Source organism: Pinus tabuliformis, chromosome 3_2 (genome assembly GCF_031772625.1).
Source record: "Pinus tabuliformis cultivar Carrire ecotype Pingquan chromosome 3_2, CPIR1, whole genome shotgun sequence".
NCBI lineage: Eukaryota > Viridiplantae > Streptophyta > Pinopsida > Pinales > Pinaceae > Pinus > Pinus tabuliformis.
In genome coordinates, this window is record NC_142302.1 from 677,772,187 (window position 1) to 677,796,648 (window position 24,462).

Below are 24,462 nucleotides of genomic sequence, written 5' to 3' on the forward strand. Positions count from 1 at the left end.
GCAAAAGTACTAGATTAGAAGGTTAACTGAATTATGATTCTCCAAGTTCTCATTTAAATGTAAATAACAAAGAAAATACAATAAAAGAATTCCTCATTCAACACAGAAATTTAAAGACCAAATCAATTTCAATCTCCAAATATTAATATTATGGTTCACAAACCTCACAAACACATATGCAAATAACTGTCTCACACACACTTATAGATTCGATTTGCTGATACAAAAAATCACTGGTCTTAGAAATGTTGTTCAATTAACTTCAATCTCACACCAAAACTTTCAGCACCCAAAATGTTCCTCCCCTCCCCCTCAAAACTAAAAGCAACTGTCCAAGAAATGAGTTCATGGATGTGAACCAATTTTTCCTTAGCCCTAACTACCTACTAGCTATTAAATCATTTCTTTTAATTAGATATTCCTAACTAATCTTAACTGAATATCAAAAAAAATTCACAAATAAACTTTAAAATGTTCTAGCCTTGACATGTGATCAATCCATCACATTGCTAGGCTCTTGGTCTGAATTTAATAACTTATCATTTTTATGTGCTTGGCCTAATGCACCTGCATCATAATTCATTTTCAGCAAGTTATTGACTCCATTAAGGCACTGGTCTCTCAACTAATTTAATCAAATCGTGCTACTGCTAATAATTAAACTTGCTAATCATTTAAACCAAGTTGCTAGGCCATTTAGTTCCCGACAAGTCTCTTATTCACACATATCATAGGGACTACTCCCCATAGCCTATTGTAGGGAGACAACTAGAACGAAGAGGGCGAGGCTCAAAGTGACAACCCTCACCCTAAGTCATTGTTGCAATCATTTGTACAATTTGGGCGACAACATGGACCTTCACTACAATTGAGGACAATGATAGCTCCTCATCTTCCATTGCCAGTGCAGAGTTGGTTCTTTTCTTGAAAATTGATATACCTATCTTCCATCCATTTTTTAGGGTTCACCTTTTGGGTTTATCCCTTTGTACTCTTATCTTTACATGTATTTCTTTTTGCACCTAGGAGTTGGTTTTGGCATTCTCACATTGCTTTTGTGACATATTGTACTTTCTAGTGCCATTAACCTATTTTGATCACTTGTGGACATTAATAAACTCTCTTTTTCTCTTGCTTATAATATTCCTTAGTACTATATTACTTTATAATATATATATATATATATCACCATTAATATTATCAATTGATTCTATAGTGTTGAAGATATGGGGAAAAAATGTCTAAGCTAGCTACATTGTATCAAAGACTGCAACTCATCCTTTATGCATATGGTAGTTTCTGATCTATTAGGCTACGGGTAGATAGTTATTGGACAAACTGGAAGGGTGTGGTACTCTGATGATCTATTATTTTTGTATAATAATTGACAATTCTTCCACAAAAGAACAATTCAACCGTGAAAATATTAAAGATTTTGTTGTAGAAACTTTTATCCATGTTTTCTAAGAGCACTGCACCCAGATTTATATTATCCAAACGATTATCAATTATTAGTAACAAAAAATCCCTTTCAGAATTTTCCATGCATTTAATTTATAACACAATTGCTTTCCAGAAAGTTAGAACATTTATAAGAAACTACTCAAACGAGTTACCGGGATCATAATATACATATGACCTTCTACAAGCTAGGAACTAGAAACAAGCATGCATTTCTTGAACCTGTCAAGTTATGCGGATCAACAAAACAACTAGTAGGAACATGCAACTCATGACAAATATGATAAGCCAAGAGAGGCAGCCGGTTTTGAAGCTTTGTGAATATATTTTCCCAGCTCGCTCATTTACACTATTTGTACTTGCTAAACTGTGGTCCACTGCCTGTTCTGTAGAACCAAGAATCTGTACACACAATGGAATAGTTAAATCATAAGCATCAACTACACAAGATCAGGGTTTTACATGTCAAAGCATTTTGTTTGACTGTCAGTTTCAGAAGGAAAACATTTGACAAAAGAAGCAACACATTTTCTTGATACCTTGTCAGTGTCAAGCAATGATTGATTCATCATGAGACTAGTCTCCTTCAGTTGATGAGCCAAACCAACCATTTCATCTGTTAAGTTCTCCTGCAGTTTCCTGTTATAAACCATAGTTAGAATAAATGGTCATACTCAAAATATCAAACTGCCATTATTGCAAACATGGGTTCAAGAGCCAACAATTCACTTATCGCCATTGTTTCAAAGATTATACAAGACAATATTGCATCTCAATGACATTCCATTTTGTTATGAGTAATACCTGTGCTTTTCAATGTGCCTTTGAGATTGTGCATCTAGTTTTATTGGTGACTCAGCCTTGGCAATCACACCCACTTGACCTTTACTTTGCTTCTCGTTATTATGTCTGTATCAAGATGAATTAGTTTACATGTAATAATAAAACAGACTATTTTCAATTTTTTAAGTCTAAATGGAGATAGAAGGAAAAAAGATGCACGTAAGTGAAAAGGGCACGGTAGTATCAAAAGGGTTTTAGGACATGAAACATCTAATCAACCAAGAAAGTCAAGTATCTTTAGATCTTTTCCAACATCATTTCTCCCTAGTGTTGTGTTGGCGTGTGCGGGAAACAATAGTCAGATACATCTATCTTGTGGCATCTTGAAATAGCGTCTACAACTATTAAATCTCCTCCTCTTGCACCTTTGCAGAATCATATCCATTTCACCCCAAAACTTAGAGCATGCAACTAATGATTGGAGATTTCTAAAACTATTCAACACGCTCAATTCATTACTTGCATATATACTACTTTATGTAGTCAATATATAATTTCCAGTGACACAAAATGAGATATATCATATCGATCTGCTCAGATCTGGTACTCACATGTGTCTCTGTCTTATCATTGGAGTTGAAGATGTGGAAGCAAAGCTTATTTCATCAGCAATTTGTTTCCCTTCCCGTTTAGGCACATCTTCAATTTGATTGGTATCTGACACTTTTGGGCGCTCTGATGCTTCTAACTATGAACCCAATACATCAAAACCAATGTTAAATGAAGGAAACCAATCTTCAACAGTAGTCGTGACCAATATCAAAATGAATTAACCTTGAAAACTTATCAATATACAAACACAAGGTGAGAAATCCTGGAAGATCTAGCATTAAGTTTAAGATCACCCACTGCTACAATTGCTTCAATATTCACATATTTGAGTAAAAATCAAATCCTTCGTTCAATTTCTCAATCTGATGTGCGAAAACAGTAGGTATGTTTCAAACAGAGAAAGGTAAGAGAAAGAAAGTTCAAATATCATTCACAGAACCAGAGATTCTATAAGTCTTACAATATTACAATAATAATTTCCTTTCAAATATAGCAGCACAACCAGTTCAGGTTAAATCTCAAGGCTAATACTAGCACCAGCTATTTGTACTACATTTTAAATAAACATGAATGGAATGAAATTAACTATGACGACACAGCTAGCTAACGTAGTGTTTAAAATAATTAATGACACTTTGGATAAATGGGAAAGAACCCACAATAGTGTTAGGTATCTTTCACATTATCTTAATTGTCCAAATCTGTTGATCCCCATGAACAGCTCTTAGCGATATGCCTCCATGCAAGCAGGCCCTCTTAGGGGGCCACTTCCATGTAGCCGCACATTGACCAGAAAGGTGCCTAACAGGTTAAGTACTATATAACACCCCTCTAGTTGCTCGGTTTACAAATCATTCTTATTCTTAATTTTGAGCATAAGCATATATTGCACTTGTTGACCACTCGAGTCAACTAGAGGATTGTCAAAGATCCTATATGCGGAGTACATTTTTTCATGGTCAGAGCAGTCAGAAATCCAGAGGATCATCATCATCTTTCAGCAAATTGTCAAAGTTATATAATCTAAATTTTGTAGTCCTACGGGGTCATTGTAAAAATGTTCAAGTACGATAAAATTGAGTCATGTAACACACTTAGGTAAACTTATGATTTTTGTTACAGAGTTTCACTCTAGGGAGTTTTTTTCCTTAGCCAATTATTTGTGTTTCCCAAACATCAAATAATTGGTTAAGTTTTTCTCCCAAACATACTCCAAAGCTAGAGTGGGGCTTGATGGTGAAGTCTTAGGTGAGTCCTAGTGTATAGAGTCTATGTAAATTTCCATACTAGATCATGTCTAAAGTTTCACAGAATTTGGTTGTGTCTAGGGGTCAGTTTTTAATTTTCAAAATTGCTCTTATGAATGAGAATTTTATGTAATATTTGATGAAAAGATGTAAAAAGTGATGTCTATAGAAGTTATAGGGGGGCATGAGTACTTAAAATTACACCTCAACTCATAAAATTTCTACCTAGACACACTTTGAGAGTGGAAAAATATGTTTGTACCCCTCTAGGGTTATTTTTTAATTTCCGGTAAAACATATCAAAATAATTAGCCAAAAACCGGTCAAAAAATTAAAATGAGAGAAAATAAAAATTCTCTCCAAGTGAAAAAATAATTAAAAAAGATGTGGACTTTCCTGAGTGATCCAAAGGGATCCTAAAACCCTCTAAGTCTTCATATAGTTAAAAAACTATCGAAAAAGAAGAGCTTTTTAAAAAGTCGGGTTACACTATCGGGAAGCAAAACATAGAGAAAACATTGAAAAACAGAGTATTGGCGGTTTGAAACTATGTCACATGAGAGCCGTCGGATCTGGCTGATCAACGGTCTAGATCCGATCGGCAAATCGCAATTGGCGATGGCAAGCGAAGGCAATCGGGGGCTATCACATGACAATTGCGAACGCGATTAGCGCAGGTCAACGAGGATCGTCGATCAAGCGCGCAGATTAACAGCCCATGTTAACATGCGATATCGCAATCGGCAAACACAGAGGAGCACTTACAAACGGCCCGGGGGTATATGCGATTGCGATCAATTGCATCGCAACATCGCATCAGAGTATTACAACGGAGCAGGGCCGATATAAACATAACTCGCGATAGCCGGACATGATAACATTATAGACGATGTTTGATATAATTTGAGATCCAGAAAATAGGGTTTTACTTTGTATTTGTGTTTTTCGTTAAATAAATGAAATACGAAAGAAAAGCGCCGATGCAATGAAACCGGACCCAAAAGGGTTTATGAGTGCATATGCATAATATTTCAAGGCCGTCTAAAGCCATTTTACGGGGTTTTTCAGTGTTTAATGTGTTTTTTTAATACAAAGGAAACAAGCGGGATTTCGGATGGCCAAAGGCGGTAAGTGGTTTGGGCCAGGCTCCGCCCGATCCTATACACTGGCTGCCATGTGTCCAGGCTAAGGAGAGAGAAAACCACCCTTATCGGGCGGTTAACCTCTGTACGAAAGAGCCGCCCGAAATGAACCACAACTGTTGGATCTAGATCTTCCAGATCAATAGTGGAGATGCGGTGCGATTAAAAGGCGGCCTTGATAGGAGTTATAAGGGGAATTTATAGTATTTCAAGTCCGATGAACAGTGTTTTGGTGGATTTTCACAGTTTTGCGTGTATTTCTCTATGTAAACATAAAACGACCAATTTTGGGATTTCAAAGGCCCGATGACCCATTCTGTTACAGAACAGGTGGCCACCATCCCTGAAAGTGTTTAACAATGATTGCTAACGCTTAGAGGGGGATCTGAGCGGATAGAGGTTGGGAAGCCAGAGAGCTCGAGAAGGAGAAATGAACAGACATCGCAGATTGGCTTTAAAGCCACAGCCTGACAGAAACAAAAGGAGGTAGTATTGGAAGTAGTGCTGAGACAGAGAGTAATTAGAGACAGAGAGTCAATGAGGAGAGTCTGTGTACTCAGAAAGATTTGGGGGATCCAAGTAAAGCCTTGTTGTTTTGCATTTGTTGTGTGAGACTCAAATTGAGCTCACTTTTGTAAAAACTCTGCTTCTGAAGACATAATAGAGAGGCCACCACTGAAGGCTGGACCAGGAGACGTAGCCCAGGAGTGTTGGGTGAAATCCTTATTAAACTTGCTGCGTTTATGTGTGTTGTCTATTGTGTTCTTTAACTGCTTCATTTTCTATGTATTTCACAATCTTATCAATCCATTGCACAAAGTAACATAGGAAAATCCATGCACATGAGTTAGTAATACCTTAATAATTGTTTAAGATTTCAATATTAGATCACCAGGAAAGTATGAAGGAAAAAATTAAGGAATCTCCATGATTCAAGCAAGGAAAATCCCACAAAAAGTTCATTGGCCCAAGAAGAATTAATTTCCAAGGAAAAATCGAATTTTTGGTCCAAAGAGGTTGTTAAGAGAAACTACTGGTAAGAGTGTGGTTGAATGTAGAGTTGTTTAAGTATGTGTTGTAGCAGCTACAACCACCCTCCAAAATTTTTCCTTAGCTTCGTTTTGGAGCTTCCCTACCAACCTTTCATAGCAGCATGTTTTGCCTTGTCAAGTTCACAAGCTTCAGTGATTTTCTTACAGAATAACAACATCCCACTCATAGGCTGTTTCTCCGGACTTGGTCCAGTTGTAGGCTGAGCAACTCCTTCAAGAAATTGTGCAATTCTAGAGGGCAACCAGCCTTCCCTCTAGAAATTGCACAATTCTGTCTGGCAGCTTGCTGGGCTCCAGAATTGCGCAAATATGCCTGTCACTGTTCACTGGAAAAATTGTGCAATTCCTCCCAGCAGGGCTGCTCAGCCCAAAAATTGTGCAATTCTGGGCAGCAGTCAGCTGCTCTGCCCAGAAATTGCGCAATCCCTTTAGGCAGCCAGCCTAGCTCCCTCCCAGAAATGCGCATTTTTCCCCTCAGCTGAGCAGATTGTTGCATGTGCAGTTGGGTTGACCGGTTCCACCCGGGACCAAGAAAACTTGACTTGCATGCATGGGCTGCTTTTTCCTGGAATAGAAAAAAGCAACATGCAAAAAGCATCCCTAGATTTTAGGGAGCTATTTTTAACAGCTGGAGGTTACATGTAAAGATCGTTTTAGAATCTTTCCTCCAAGTGTCGCTTTTTCCTAGATTTGTGGCATGCGCGTCATGAGCCTCAAACTTATTTATTCGACGCTTTAGAGCTCACTTATTCACATCGATCTTGGAGCTCTGACGTCCTACAACACATCCAGAAGTCTTCAACACATCCAGCTCAGCTATTCATGGGTAAGTTGTCTTAACTTGTCTTTTGTAGCATTTCTATCGCTTTTTGTGTTTTCGCTTGTGTGAGTGTTGTTTGCTTGATTTTTGTGAACGCTTGTTGTCGTTTACATACATACTAGCTTGTACTAGCACTGTTTCAATTTTCGTTAGCATTTCACTGTTGTTGCATGCATGAAACTGTTTTGCACGAACAGTCGTCGATTCGGCGACTCACTTCACCCACATGCATGTTGTTCCATTTTCTGAATCTTTCATTCACTGTTTGCATGCACGATCATTCACTCCTACTTACACTCAGTATCGCCATGCAATCACATTCACATTTGCTTTCAGTTGCCTATCGGTGGGTCTGGGCAGCCTTGGCCCGGACTCTGCCTCACCAAGACAACATTGCGCAATCCTGAGAAGGAAGGCTCTGTCTTCCCCTTAGGAAATGCGCATTTCTGCCCAATGACTGTCCTCCAGTCTTGCATTACGCAATTATGAGGGACAGTGACTGCTGGCCCAGAAAATTACGCAATGCAGTCACTGGGCTTGCAACCACTACCAGCTGAAATTGTGCATTGCGCAGTTCCAGCAGCCAGCACGCCAGCCTAGATTGCGCATTGTGCAATTCCAACAGCCAGCCAGCCTCCCCAGACAGCTGGCAACCAGTCTCCCAGCCTCCCAAAAGAAATTACGCAATCCTTGCCAGTCAATCCCCAGGTATGTTGCATGCCGCTCCTCAAGTTTGGTTTGGTTTTCGCTGACAGATTCTTGCCATGCATGTCGCTTTGTCTCCAGATCTAGCAGGTGTTCGTCCGCCTCTTAGCGGGAGCAGGAAAAGAGACTTGGGTTACCTTTGTTTCGGTGAAGGCTACAAGGTTACATGCTACAGTTCTGTAAGGGAATTCAGATCCCTCTTATCCACAGATCATAGTAACAACAAAGGAGTTTTGGTCTTTCTAAAGAAAAACTATAGTCAGAAATTCGGTGGTCTCTCACTGTGATTTCGGAGGAAAAAGACATTGAACAATTCGTATAACTCTATTCGGGTGGCCTAGTACAGAAGACAAGTTCATATAGAAGACTGCAGTGACACCGTTTCGGTGTTGAGGAGAGTTTGTTGTTCGGTAAGATAAGAAGACTATGTTTTGATAAAGAAGTCTCAGTGTTGTCACAGGAAGAAGGATCAAGTGCTATTAAAATTGTCAACTAGGGTCAAACTCCATGTGGGTCATCTTATTCATGGCTGATAATATTTTTATTAGACTCCTCTCGTCGAGAGGTGTAGGATTGATCTAAAGATCGTCTGATTCTTATAAGTATTTATGGAGATATGATTTTATTTTGATTATGGAATTATTATCAAGCTACCAACAACTCATGTAGGCTCAGAAGCCCAACAGTCGCATCTATTCAAATGTCATCAGATGTGTATAAATACAGGAGGACTTTTCCTCATTTGGACTCACTCAACTCATCACATCTCTCTCTCTCTCTCTCCAGCGCAGTAAAGAGTCTCTTCTCTTCTGCGCAGTGGCTGACTCTCTCTCACACAGGTGGAAGGAAGGACGCAGAATTTAGTGCTGCAACTGTAGAACCAAAGTTTGACCAGCCTTGACTTGAAGATCCCCTCCTCAGAACCACGTTGTAGATCCATCTGGACCTCCTCTGAAGGCCACATTTTTTGGTGGTGGAATCAAGCTGATCCGACGGTCGGTTTGTGAGATATCGACTGCCCTAGTTTTAATGATGAAGCCGCTAACGCTGACGCTGCTGATCTAGGGTTTGCTACTATTGATACAAACCAGATTTTTGTACTATTTCTCTCCGCTAAATTATTGAAGATAAAAGAAGATTTGATCAAAGGGTTTCCCCATATTGGGGTTTGTCCCTAGCTAGCCACCACATCTTGTGTCTCTTGTCTTGGCTTGTTTTCTGTTGATCGTTTAATGTTCTATCTGCACTTTACTTATGCACATGTGATTGTTAATCTGTGAATAATAATAAAAAAGAGAAGTAAATTGCTCTAAGCATAGAACATACCATAAATTAACATGGTATCAGAGCTGAGGTGAAGACAAAGCCCGAGCAAGAGCAAGAGCAATCACCGGAGAAAAGATTGGCAAGGCTATCCTAAAAGAACTATGGGATCCTCAACACTCTTCCCTGCCAAAGACAAGCTCCGTGAGAAAGCTGACTATCACGGATGGAAGATGTCTATCGATCTAACCTTAGAAGATCAAGGAGTGTTGGACCATGTGAGAGGCAATATTGTTGAGCCTCCATCAAATGCACCCACTGCTGCGAGGAACAAATGGAAAACCGGCGAAGTCAAAACAAAGAAGATCATCCGGGATTCTATCGACAAGTGCTTGGTGGCCTACATCTCCAATTTGAACACCTCCAAGGAAATCTATGATAATCTGGTGAGTTTTTTTAAAGTTAATGATGCAAATCAAATTCTGTTTCTTAGAAATAAGCTGAAGGAAATTAAGAAGGACAAAGATGAGAGTATGCAAGCATACTTCTTAAGGATCACCGAGATCAGGAACAATCTCCTATCTATTGGGGAGACTATTACTGATAGGGAAATGGCACTCACAACTCTTGGAGGATTACCATCCGAATGGTACATGTTTAGGACTACTCTTCTAAACAATAATGTAATTCCTGGTTTCGAGGAATTAATGGCTAGATGCATTCAAGAAGAAACAAGGGTTGAAGAGCAAGAAATGCCCATGCCTAAAGGTCCTGCCTTTTCTTCTCATGCTAAGAAAAGAAATAATTTCGGGACTAAATCAAAAAGAAAGGCTGGACCTAAGGGTGTGTTGTCGCGCAGATTGACACGACAACGCTCAGACCGGGGGGCTGTCACTCTGATCCCCGATCCCTCCGTTTAAGCCTGTCTCCCGCGGCTAAGGGGGGTAGACCCTGTGAGATGATGAAGACCAACTGTCGACTAGCTGGTTGGGAGACACGATACGATAAGCACTAGATGGATTTAGAAGTTAAAAAGACCAGTGCCTTGTGGAGTAAATATTTAATCGTTAAATTGTCAGATGCTGCAACAATGTAAACCATGCAGAGCAAGCATTTATCATGAAAGCTAGAACAACGCAAGATATCAATTGAAACAACGACGCTCTTAAAATGGGCAAAGCTCAATAACGATATCCAGTAAACAAGAAAATTTCGATCAAAGCTTTGAAACAACCACGCAAGGTCATGAATCATTAACTAGATACCATATGCATCAAAATCTTAGAAAAATTCATTTACGCGCAGATCTGTCTAAAAGGATAAACATTCATTCCACAATATTTTTTACACTTTTTCGAATTTTTTTTTTTTTTGACTAAAAAAAAATAAAAAAACCTAAAAATTGAAAAAATCTAAAAAAAATAATCTAAAAACCTAACTATATAAAAATAAAACTAAGCCTAAAAAATTATAAATAAATCTTTTTTTATTTTTTATTTTTCATAAAATTGAAATTATTTAAAATCTAAACAAAATAAAGTCCTAAACTAAAATAATAAATATTAAATCAAAAATTTAAATGATCAAAATCTAACAAAACCTTAACACATTTCTTTTGTTTTTTAATTTTAAATCTTTATAAAGCTAAAACAAACAAAAGTGCCTACGCTAAACAATAAAAAGGTTGAAGCTTTATCTGAAAACTGATAAAATAAACATAAACCGTAAAAAAGTTTTGAGCTGCACGTTAGGATGAAATACGTAACCCTAGACCAAAGGTTAACCACGCAGAATGACCACAACAAGTTCGATTTACCTGCTACGGATGTAGACCCAAGCCGCTGAACGTAACCAAAACGCAAACGCATGGAAAATGATCTGCTTGAAAAATCGTAACCCTGATTCCAGACGAAAATTGAGGCAGAGGCCTGTACGAAGCACCATTCACGAGTGTAGGCCAGCAGACTACAATTGAAGTAGAGGCCTGATTCGCCTGTTATTTTGTTTCACAGCCGTCCATTCTTTTTATTTTGAATGCGTGGATATGGTAGCTTGCTGGCAACGACGCATACAGTCGAGAGCCAAAAAATAAAGAAACTGAGCCTGTCTGTGGATCAGATACCCCGACAGCGGCGTGGATGCGTGTTTTCACCTCACGCTGCTTTCATCTCACGCTGTTACAGCCCGAACCAAAACCCGTAACGTATGTAGAGAGAGTTTCGAATGCTCTGTTTGTGCTTGCAAGTGCAGGTTCTCGATGAGCTGAGCGTGAAATGACTCAGAAATGGCAGCGTTCTGAATTCTGTCTGCTGCCTGAAAGAAAACTGCAGGTTTTGTTTGCATGCAAGTTGTCGGCGGATGGAGGAACATGAGAAATGCGTATCAACAATCTGAAACCGCGTACATATTCAAAACCACCTCATGTCACTGTTTGATATGTGAAATCACGCTGTATACGCATAAAAATTTATTGCATTCAGATTTAACAATGAAGCCTGCGTCAAAAATTTTGAAGGAATTGCCTGCGGGCCGATCCTGGGCAACTGCAATTAAAAGAAAATAAAACCCTAATTATAGAGCAAAAATTTAAATCCCAAAACCGCTGATTAATTTACAGATTTTGGCCCCTTAACAGCCAGATTCAGCAATAAGCACAGAAATATTTTGAAGAATAAAAATTTCAGGCTTTCACTGTGAAGAACTTCAGAAAATCTCTTATGCAACTTAGAAAAATAAACTGAATGATAGACCCAGGATCAAATCCAACTGGGCTCAGCAAAAAGTGCTTGCGGGAGTTGGTTGGTTCAGCCGAGAACTTCCCTAAACGCCCGTTAATTCTTCTTCAGTAAGGGTTTTCTGCACAGCTCAAAACAACCATCAGTAAAGAGGGCAAAAATGCTGCTAGATCTCAAAAAGTAATGGAGATACCTGCCATTACTTCAGAAACCCTAACAACACTCAAACCCTAGCAAGTGAACAAGATACCTGTGCTCACAATACTCTACAATAAGCTATTATTAATGGCTGAAAATAAAATATGCAGAAACTAAATTAGCTCACAGCACTTCCAGAGAGTAACACCAGCAAGATTTGGACCGCAAAGTCTTCTTTATTAACCAGAAACAGATTACAAGAGAGCTTCTTCAGTACAAGACTCACAGATCCTATGATCTGAAATGACCCCCTAAGACCCTATTTAAAGGAAATGATCCCAACGGCTAGTTCGAGTGATCCATGTCGAAATGATCTCGACCGTCGATGAGGATCAAGACATCTCTTAATCTCATCCGTCGATTTATTAAAAAATGATATTTTGCATGCATTCACTTAAAATATTATTATTTTATTATTTAGGGTTTTTGCTCTATTTTTTAATTTTTATTTATTTTATTGTTTTATTATTTTTATTTATTTTTTTAATTTTTTAATTCATTTTAAAATGGATCCTCGAACTTAGCCTTTGGAAAAATCTCCTAGGGCCTAGGACTTAGGACTCATGAGGGGATTTAAAACATTTTCCAACCCTCAAGACACATTACATCATGACTTTTACATTTTACATCTTAAGGGGGAAAATCCTTTATCATAGACCCTCATAAATCACCCAGTTTCTGCGACACAACTATAATCTAGCAGATTAACACACTAGGATTCTCCTAAAATTCGAATGATAAAATCCATCCCGGCTTTGGGGTCAGGCTGAAGGAAAACTCTGTCGATCATGGATCGGTGAGACGAAAAACCTTCCGGGACGTAGATTATCATTAGAAAGTTAGGTCCACCTAGGCAATTTACATAAACGACTCATATCTGCTAAGATTATTTACAATTCATACATGCAGACTGGGTTTACAATTAAAATGATTAAGCTGCTGATGACTGCAGGCTGGCATGGACACGTCGATCAGGTGCTGCCCCTTTCTGCCAAGAAAAGAGGGGGAGTACTGCATGGGTAGTTGACCGGTAGTGGTCAACATCTGGCTCTACTTGGGGACACGTTGCTGCTCTGTAGGAATGTGAGAATCCAGAATCTGCATCCATGCAACACACAACAAAACATAAGTAGCGTCCGTCCAAAAATCATCATATAACATTGAGCACAGGAAAGATATAAGCTCTTCATTTATTAACTAATCTAGAAAAGCAGATCTAATTCTAAAACCGAAATGAAAATGCTGAAATGACAAGTAGGGTTAGAAATACAATACAAAGGATGCCCCATGGCATCAGATGTGTTCAATATAGTCTATACTGAGCATTTGCCTGCTTTCAGGTAAATCTGTCGGCTGCTTGTCGGATGTGCCATGTCCAATTCTACATATGGTAGGACTTTTTCCTATCCGAAAATCACGCTGCTCACAGCCGTCTGATGCATCAAATCTTCTTCTCATTTTCTTTCTCTTGCGCTTTTTCTTTGTGGCAGGTTGTGATACTGATGATATGCAACTTTCTGTTTCAAAGCTATCAGATGAAGTATGTAAGATATGCGTGACATGTCTTTCTTTATCCTGCATCTGATCTTTATCATTTTTAAGTTTATCTGGATCACCTTCAATTAACCATCTTTCAATCGAACCAATGACCTCCTCATAATAAGATGGAACTTGTTGCGACAAATGAGAAGGCTCCTGATCTGTTGATGTCCCCTGGTTTCTCTCATCCTTTGACGATTGTTGAAAGTTTTGAACCTGTATTTTAATGGCATCCATCTGACTAGAGTGTTCAACCTTTATAGCACTGATTTTCCTAGCATGGTGTTCTTCCATATCTTTTATTACTTTATCGTTCTTTTCCTTCATGTTCATCAAGCAATGCTGCATGGAGTTTATTTCTTCTTTATGATTTGCTTGCATGGTGGCCAACTGATTATTATGATTGAATGTCATGATAGTCATTTCTTCATCCATAGTTAATAACTTGTTTTGCATAGAATCAATTTCCCTATCATGATCAGCTTTTATGGTCATCATATTTTCTTCTAATCTTGACATCTTGCTTTGCATGATTCTAATTTCTGTTTCATATTTAGTTTTCATGGCCTCAATTTCTTTAGCATGCTGATTTTGCACAATCTCCATCTCCCTATTACGTTTTTCCAGGTGGGTGCATAAAGTTTTGACATCATTGACATAATTAGTTTGATTGCTTTCCATATTTTTCACCAGCATCATTAGATCTTGCATAATTTGCTTTTGCTCTTCCTTTTCATTGTCATTTGTCCCTGATTTTCCACTATCATGGACTTGATCTGCAATAGTACTGGTGGATGACACATTCTGATCTTGAAATCTTTCTTCAACAGCTGGACCTTTTATAGGATTACTTTCTTTCTGTTGCACAATTTTAGGGGCAGAAGGCAAGCTGTTTGGATAACCATATCTATCTTTAAAAGCATCGACAATGTCTTGTAAAGAAGTGAAAGAATCCTTAGGAAAATTGTTAAACCAATTCAAAGCATCATCTTCTAAAGAAAGGACAAATAGACGCATTTTGATATCTTCATGATTAAACTGAGGGGGTCTACAATATATGATCATTATGCGAGTAAACAAGCCTAGATGCCTTCTAACAGCAATTGAATCACCACCCGAGAAAATAGGTAACTTAGAAATGGCCTCCTCTGGAAAATCATGGAGACGGTCAGTAAAACGACATGGTTTAAATGAATAATCCATGATGAACAATAAGGGATTAAATGGATGATAGAACGAGATCTCTGCTCAAGAAAATCAATAGATGAAAGAAGTGGAGTTGCCACTTGAACAGTGAATCTGATTCTAAGATCCAGAAAACAAACAACAAGCAGATATAAAGAAGGGCTCTTGTTTGGGAAAAATGAGAAAATGGAGTCGCCACCCAAACAAGAAACACACCGAAGAGATGCTGATGATATGACGAAAAATAAGGCAATAAAAGATCCAAATGATAACTCCAAAAGGTCGAATCTGCCAGCTCAAATGAGAGATGAGAAAGATGAGAAGATGAATGTCGATGAAACTCCAGGAACAGAAAAACTCTGTCCCCGGCAACGGCGCCAAAAAATGTTGGCGTTGCCGGCTCAAACGAATGATAGAAAGATGAACGATGAATGATAAAAAGTCGTTGAAACACCGAGAATAAAGTATCCCCGGCAACGGCGCCAAAAAATGTTGTCGCGCAGATTGACACGACAACGCTCAGACCGGGGGCTGTCACTCTGATCCCCGATCCCTCCGTTTAAGCCTGTCTCCCGCGGCTAAGGGGGGTAGACCCTGTGAGATGATGAAGACCAACTGTCGACCAGCTGGTTGGGAGACACGATACGATAAGCACTAGATGGATTTAGAAGTTAAAAAGACCAGTGCCTTGTGGAGTAAATATTTAATCGTTAAATTGTCAGATGCTGCAACAATGTAAACCATGCAGAGCAAGCATTTATCATGAAAGCTAGAACGACGCAAGATATCAATTGAAACAACGACGCTCTTAAAATGGGCAAAGCTCAATAACGATATCCAGTAAACAAGAAAATTTCGATCAAAGCTTTGAAACAACCACGCAAGGTCATGAATCATTAACTAGATACCATATGCATCAAAATCTTAGAAAAATTCATTTACGCGCAGATCTGTCTAAAATGGTAAACATTCATTTCACAATATTTTTTACACTTTTTCGATTTTTTTTTTTTTTTTGACTAAAAAAAAAAAAAACCTAAAAATTGAAAAAATCTAAAAAAAATAATCTAAAAACCTAACTATATAAAAATAAAACTAAGCCTAGAAAATTATAAATAAATCTTTTTTTATTTTTTATTTTTCATAAAATTGAAATTATTTAAAATCTAAACAAAATAAAGTCCTAAACTAAAATAATAAATATTAAATCAAAAATTTAAATGATTAAAATCTAACAAAACCTTAACGCATTTCTTTTGTTTTTTAATTTTAAATCTTTATAAAGCTAAAACAAACAAAAGTGCCTACGCTAAACAATAAAAAGGTCGAAGCTTTATCTGAAAACTGATAAAATAAACGTAAACCGTAAAAAAGTTTTGAGCTGCACGTTAGGATGAAATACGTAACCCTGGACCAAAGGTTAACCACGCAGAATGACCACAACAAGTTCGATTTACCTGCTACGGATGTAGACCCAAGCCGCTGAACGTAACCAAAACGCAAACGCATGGAAAATGATCCGCTTGAAAAATCGTAACCCTGATTCCAGACGAAAATTGAGGCAGAGGCCTGTACGAAGCACCATTCACGAGTGTAGGCCAACAGACTACAATTGAAGCAGAGGCCTGATTCGCCTGTTATTTTGTTTCACAGCCGTCCATTCTTTTTATTTTGAATGCGTGGATATGGCAGGTTGCTGGCAACGGCGCATACAGTCGAGAGCCAAAAAATAAAGAAACTGAGCCTGTCTACGGATCAGATACCTCGACAACGGCGTGGATGCGTGTTTTCACCTCACACTACTTTCATCTCACGCTGTTACAGCCCGAACCAAAACCCGTAATGTATGTAGAGAGAGTTTCGAATGCTCTGTTTGTGCTTGCAGGTGCAGGTTCTCGATGAGCTGAGCGTGGAAATGACTCAGGAATGGCAGCGTTCTGAATTCTGTCTGTTGGCTGAAAGAAAACTGCAGGTTTTGTTTGCGTGCAAGTTGTCGGTGAACGGAGGAACGTGAGAAATGCGTATCAACAATCTGAAACCGCGTACATATTCAAAACCACCTCATGTCACTGTTTGATATGTGAAATCACGCTGTATACGCATAAAAATTTATTGCATTCAGATTTAACAGTGAAGCCTGCGCCAAAATTTTTGAAGGAATTGCCTGCGGGCCGATCCTGGGCAATTGCAATTAAAAGAAAATAAAACCCTAATTATAGAGCAAAAATTTAAACCCCAAAACAGCTGATTAATTTACAGATTTTGGCCCCTTAACAGCTAGATTCAGCAATAAGCACAGAAATATTTTGAAGAATAAAAATTTCAGGCTTTCACTGTGAAGAACTTCAGAAAATCTCTCATGCAACTTAGAAAAATAAACTGAATGATAGACCCAGGATCAAATCCAACTGGGCTCAGCAAAAAGTGCTTGCGGGAGTTGGCTGGTTCAGCCGAGAACTTCCCCAAACGCCCGTTAATTCTTCTTCAGTAAGGGTTTTCTACACAGCTCAAAACAACCATCAATAAAGAGGGCAAAAATGCTGCTAGATCTCAAAAAGTAATGGAGATACTTGCCATTACTTCAGAAACCCTAACAACACTCAAACCCTAGCAAGTGAACAAGATACCTGTGCTCACAATACTCTACAATAAGCTATTATTAATGGCTGAAAATAAAATATGCAGAAACTAAATTAGCTCACAGCACTTCCAGAGAGTAACACCAGCAAGATTTGGACCCCAAAGTCTTCTTTATTAACCAGAAATAGATTACAAGAGAGCTTCTTCAGTACAAGACTCACAGATCCTATGATCTGAAATGACCCCCTAAGACCCTATTTAAAGGAAATGATCCCAACGGCTAGTTCGAGTGATCCATGTCGAAATGATCTCGACTGTTGATGAGGATCAAGACATCTCTTAATCTCATCCGTCGATTTATTAAAAAATGATATTTTGCATGCATTCACTTAAAATATTATTATTTTATTATTTAGGGTTTTTGCTCTATTTTTTAATTTTTATTTATTTTATTGTTTTATTATTTTTATTTATTTTTTTATTTTTTTAATTCATTTTAAAATGGATCCTCGAACTTAGCCTTTGGAAAAATCTCCTAGGACCTAGGACTTAGGACTCATGAGGGGATTTAAAACATTTTCCAACCCTCAAGACACATTACATCATGACTTTTACATTTTACATCTTAAGGGGGAAAACCCCTTTATCATAGACCCTCATAAATCACCCAGTTTCTGCGACACAACTATAATCCAGCAGATTAACACACTAGGATTCTCCTAAAATTCGAATGATAAAATCCATCCCGGCTTTGGGGTCAAGCTGAAGGAAAACTCTGCCGATCATGGATCGGTGAGACAAAAAACCTTCCGGGACGTAGATTATCATTAGAAAGTTAGGTCCACCTAGGCAATTTACATAAACGACTCATATCTGCTAAGATTATTTACAATTCATACATGCAGACTGGGTTTACAATTAAAATGATTAAGCTGCTGATGACTGCAGGCTGGCACGGACACATCGATCAGGTGCTGCCCCTTTCTGCCAAGAAAAGAGGGGGAGTACTGCATGGGTAGTTGACCGGTAGTGGTCAACAGGGTGGAAGAAAAGGACGATGTTACATTTGCGATAAACCAGGACACTATGCGAAGGAGTGCCCTGACAGAAAGATCTCACACTGGGACGATGATCAAAATTCCTCTCATGGCAATCAAAGGAATGGGAAATCTAACAGCAAAGGTAAAAGGAGTGCTGTAATCAAGGAAGAGGACAACCATTCAAGAAGGCTAGAAATTCCAGGTATGAATCTAACATTGTTGAAAATAAGCAGGATGAATATTATTTACCAGCTGCTCTATCTACCTCTGCTCCTTCAGACTCAATGGGAATTTGGCTCATTGATAGTGGTGCATCAAGGCACTTCACTGGTTACAAAGAAGTTCTCCATAATCTAATAGAGAAGGAAACTAACCTGGAAATTGTCCTTGGAGATAATATGAAATATCCTGTGAAAGGTGTAGGCAATGTCTCTCTTAAATTGAATCAAGGAAATACGATCCACTTACAGGATGTATTATATGTACCTGACCTCAAGAAGAACCTGGTGTCCATCTCAGCAATGGAAGACAAAGGCTACAAGGTGACCTTCAGCGATGGCAAGGTACGTATATGGAAAAATAATGTTAAAGATGCCTTCACTCTTGGGTTTCGAGTTGATTCATTATATCAAGTCGGTGGAAGTTCGCTAGGTGTCATGTCTTGTGACACGTCTATTCAGTTTGAACTCTGGCATCGAAGATTTGCCCACCTTCATTATAAAGCTCTACCCGATGTAAGACAAATGGTAACAGGGATGCCCAAATTCCGAGTAGAGAAAGAAGGTGTATGTCTAGGATGTGCCGAAGGAAAGCTCAAAAGGAGACCATTCCCCTCAAGCCAAAGCAAGACCTCTGATATATTACAATTGGTTCACTCAGACATATCTAGTATGATGCCTGTGAACTCCTTGGGAGGATATTTATATTATCTTACTTTTACAGATGACTATTCTCGAAAGACTTGGATATACTTCTTGAAAAAGAAGGATGAAGTGTTCTCCTAGTTTCAACACTTCAAAGCCCTGATCAAGAATCAAACCGAAAAGAAGATCAAGATCTTAAGGACTGATAATGGGACTGAATATGAGTCTAATGAGTTTCATGACTTTTGTAAAGAGGCTGGCATCAAGAGGGAGACTACTACACCATATACTCCTGAACAGAATGGTGTGGCAGAAAGGAAGAACTCTATGATTATGGAAGCTGTCCATGCCATGCTCCATGATCAAAGACTTCCGAAGTTCTATGGGCCGAAGCTGCAAACACCGCCGTATATGTACAAAAACGATGCCATCATCAAGCATTGGTTTCCAAGACTCCTGAAGAAATGTTCACCGGTAAGAAACATGACGTATCTCATTTTAGAATTTTTGGAAGCCCTATATATTTTCATGTGCTGAAAGAGAAAATGAATAAATTGGGTGCATCTGGAGAGAAAGGAATCTTCGTGGGCTATGGTGAAAATACTAAGGGCTATAGAATCTATGTTGCCGGTCAAAGGGAAGTCGTGATTAGTCATGATGTCACCTTTGACGAAGATATGGCCCTCTGCAAGGTGGACAATCTTCCAACTTTAAGGAACTCTCAAGACGCCGACACTAGGGAACCAAAAGAGAAGGATGATGAAATAATGCCTGATGTGGAAGAACCCATGGATCCTATTGATCCACCTGAGCCCTCCTCTTCCAGGAAGAGGCCCTCTTGGCTTAGGGGGCTACTCGATGATGCTGAAGGACACACTGCACCCTGAGGAACCTTCCGTGAAAGTAAGAAATCCAACGGGTATCAGGGATACCTGACCATCATGAGCACGATTATACAAAATGAGCCTTCATTCTCAGATGTCGTCAAGCATAAAGTATGGAAGGATGCTATGATCGAAGAATATGAGTCTATTATGAAGAATGATGTCTGTGAAGTAGTTCCCAGACCCCAGGACAAGATAGTTGTCACTTCTAAATGGCTTTACAAGATAAAGCATGTAGCAGATGGAAGTACGGAAAAATATAAGGCTCGTTTTGTCGCTCGTGGCTTCTTCCAGAAGGAAGGTATAGATTATGAGAGATATTTGCACCTATTGCCAGATATACCACCATCTGCTCAATTATAGCCCTTCTGGCTTCACAAGGATGGAATCTACATCAGATGGATGTCAAGACAACGTTCTTACATGGTTCAATCAAAGAAGAGGTCTACGTGGAGCAGCTCGAAGGATTTGAGATTCATGATCAAAAATCTCATGTATGCAGGTTGAAGAAAGCTCTCTATGGGCTGAAGCAATCACCCCAAGCATGTTATGAAAGGATCGACAGCTACTTGATGAAGATGGGATTCACTAGGAGTGAAGCCGACCCCAACCTCTACTTCAAGGTTGAAGATGACAAACCTCTCATATTGGTGCTATATGTGGATGACCTCTTCCTAACAGGTGCAGACCCTCTCATTCACAAATGTAAGAGGGAGTTGGCTTCTGAATTTGAAATGAAGGACCTAGGATTGATGCACTATTTCCTAGGACTTGAAGTCTGGCAGAAGCCAAGGGAAATTTTCCTATCTCAAGGAAAATATGCCGTGAAGATATTGGAAAGATTTGGTATGGTAGACTGCAAGCCTATAACTACCCCGATGGAGCTTGACTTTAAGAAGCTAAGCAGTAGCGTTGTTGGACCTGTTTTACGAAATGCCACCGAGTATCGTCAACTCATCGGAGCATTAATGTTCTTAGTGAACTCCCGTCCAGATATATGCTTCGCAGTCAACACGTTGAGTCAACATATGGTTGAACCTCACTACATACATTCGATTGGTGCCAAGAATCTGTTGAGATATCTTCGTGGCACAATCACCTGCCGGAGATGTGAGACTACTTGGATACACTGATGCTGATTGGGCAAGTAGTGTGGTGGATCGTAAGAGCACTTCCGGGTGCTGTTTCTCCTTGAGATCTACTTCGATATCCTGAATGACCAGGAAGCAGAAGTCGGTGGCCTTGAGCACCACCGAGGCAGAGTATATTGCTACTAGCATGACATCCTGTGAGGCAGTCTGGTTGTGGAAGCTCTTCAGTGAGCTGTTTGGATTTACACTGGATATCACCGTGATCCTATGTGACAACTAGAGTGGGATTCGTTTGTCAGAGAATCCCGTATTTCATGATCGCTCCAAGCATATCGATATCAAGTACCACTTTATTCGAGATATGGTGCAGCGGGGAGCTATCAAGCTCCAGCATATCGGTACAGATGAACAGGTCGACGACATTCTAACAAAGCCCCTAGGAAAGGTCAAATTTTTGACTTTCCGAGAACGACTTGGTGTCGTTCAGAAACCCTTTGATGAGGGTCCTGTATGATATATTGAGCTCTGGGAGCTCTGGGGGGGCACGAGGTACTTCTTGGAGTGACATATGACGACAGGGTAAAAGAATCAAAACTTTACCTGTATCACCCCGTGGCGACTATGTAGCAGGATGATTAGTTCTCTTGTGAGGTCTGGATGATGTGTTCTCCATGACAAATTGTAGCAGGATGATTAGTTCTCCTATGAGGACGGGATTGATTAAGTTCTCCTATGAGGACGGGATTGATTAAGTTCTCCTATCAAGGCATCCTACCCATGCAGTCAGAGACTCATGGGAAGTACCTCTCATCTGATCAATGAGCAGGGAAATGAAGTTAGGGACCATAGTAGTACCGATGGACGCATCGCTGTATCTATCGTACTCCCTACACTAGGATGATCTTCATTGATCTGGGATCAATGATACTGGTTTGGGACCAGTGGTAGGAGTGGTACCTACTATGACAAACTGACTTCGAGTCGGTTGAAACTGGTCTGGGACTAGTGGTAAGCACTTCGAGATTGACTTTGAGTCAGTGGAGGACGATATTGGTCTAGGACCAGTGGTAGGAGTTGTACTCACTATGACGCTGACTTCGGGTTGGTTGAGACTGGTTTGGGACCAGTGGTACATACTCTGAGACTGACTTTGAGTCAATATGATGCATCCTTGATCATTTCTTCTTCTTCATAATTCGGACAAAAGCAGAGCAGAACAGAACAAAGCAGAGCAGAGCAGAACAGAGCAAGGCAGTGCAGATCAGTACAGGGCAGAACAAGACAAAGAAGACCAGGTAGAATAGAACAGAGCAGGGCAAGGGTTAGGTTGTACAGGGCAGTGCATTTGATGTATGAATAATAGCGACCGACAGACAGATTGCAGATGGAGTTCTCCCTAGTTGAGAGGGAGTGTTAAAATTGGAAACTAGGGTCAAACTCCATGTGGGTCATCTTATTCATGGCTGATAATATTTTTATTAGACTCCTCTCGTCGAGAGGTGTAGGATTGATCTAAAGATCATCCGATTCCGATAAGTATTTATGGAGATATGAATTTATTTTGATTATGGAATTATTATCAAGCCTACCAACAACTCATGTAGGCTCAGAAGCCCAACAGTGGCATCTATTCAAATGTCATTAGATGTGTATAAATACAAGAGGACTTTTCCTCATTTGGACTCACTCAACTCATCACATCTCTCTCTCTCTCCAACACATTAAAGAGTCTCTTCTCTCCTGCGCAGTAGGTGACTCTCTCTCTCACACAGGTGGAAGGAAGGACGTAGAATTTAGTGTTGCAACTGCAGAACCAAAGTTTTAATAGCGTTGACCTGAAGATCCCCTCCTCAAAATTGCATTGTAGGTCCATCTGGACCTCCTCTGAAGGCCGCATTTTTTGGTGGTGGAATCAAGCCGATCCGACAGTCGGTTTGCGAGATATCAACTGCCCTAGTTTTGATGATGAAGCCGCTAATGCTGAAGCTGCTAATCTAGGGTTTGCTACTACTAATACAAATCAGATTTTTGTACTATTTCTCTTTGCTGAATTATTGAAGATAAAGGAAGATTTGATCAAAAGGTTTCCCCATATTGGGGTTTGTCCTTGGCTAGCCGCCACATCTTGTGTCTCTTGTCTTGGCTTGTTTTTTGTTGATCGTTTAATGTTCTATCTACACTTTACTTATGCACATGTGATTGCTAATCTGTGAATAATGATAAGAAAGAGAAGTAAATTTCTCTAAGCATAGAACATACCATAAATTAACAAGTGCTAACCTTGCTCAAGTCACAGTTTCAATGATGCTACAGTTTGGACATGATTACCATACATGAAGTTTCGGTGCTCCTACAAAGTAAAAATATCTCGGTAATGAAGATCTCATTACAGTGATGAAGTCTTTAATGATATTACAATGATGGATTTCAGAGCACTCTTATTGCTATCATAGTGAAGGTCTCCAGTGATGTAGTCTCGGCAGTGGAAGAGGAATCTAGAAGACAGAAGTAGAAGAGGACTTGTGTCTTGATCGTGGAATGGCTAATAGGTCAAGTTTCTTGGTCTTGGTATTCGACAACTGGAATATCTATAAGAAGAATTTGTGCGGGTTTTCCTCTCAAAGAGTGAGAGGTTTTGACCTTGGCTCATAGCCTACATGATGTGTCTCTTGCCTATTTATATTCATGCATTGGTTACTATTTGATGAAGAAGATCACTAATCTAACATGAAGAAGATCCTAATCTAAAGAAGCAAAATGCATTCATAAACAGTTACTAATCAAAGAGAAATCACCTAATGCTATTGCCCTAGATTTCACAACATGGTATCAGAACTTAGGTGTTGAAGTCAAAGGAAGGGCATCTAATCAAAGAGACACTCAACAATCGAATTTCAAGAAAGGTTATCAAAGCAAAAGATCAATATCTACATTAAAGAATAAAACCCTAGATCGAAGAAGCCATCTACAACAACAAAATTTTTGGATCCTCTAATCATCATCAAAAGAAGATCATCCAAAAGCAAGGTAGCTCGAAGGACTTTAAAGATGAAGATCACTATCATTTTGGAGAAATTCGAAACCCTAGAAGCAATTATGATCTGCACTCATTCACTACCAAAGTAGTTGAAGTATCTTAAAAGCAAGAAGGAATTATCATCATCTTCAAAGCTATGAGGCAAGTTCCCTCTCATTGAAGCAAGGATCTTCTCCTTGCCCTTGAAGAAGATCATCCAAAGAAGCAGCAAATGCATCTTCTTCA

The 24,462-nt window shown here is 39.2% G+C and overlaps 1 protein-coding gene across 4 annotated transcripts in view; it reads right to left on the reverse strand.

The window, feature by feature from the left end:
- Window positions 1-1,508: 1,508 nt before the first annotated feature.
- Window positions 1,509-24,462, reverse strand: part of LOC149182459 (uncharacterized) — a 328,907-nt gene continuing 305,953 nt past the window's right edge. For all 4 annotated transcript variants that reach the window (XM_089416850.1, XM_089416851.1, XM_089416853.1 and 1 more), the window contains 4 exons: window positions 2,856-2,992; window positions 2,266-2,370; window positions 2,001-2,100; window positions 1,509-1,863 (listed from right to left, as the gene is read on the reverse strand). In XM_089416850.1, coding sequence (XP_089272976.1) covers window positions 1,687-1,863; window positions 2,001-2,100; window positions 2,266-2,370; window positions 2,856-2,992 — 519 coding nt within the window. In that variant the 3' untranslated portion in view covers window positions 1,509-1,686. The remainder of the gene's footprint in view (window positions 1,864-2,000; window positions 2,101-2,265; window positions 2,371-2,855; window positions 2,993-24,462) is intronic.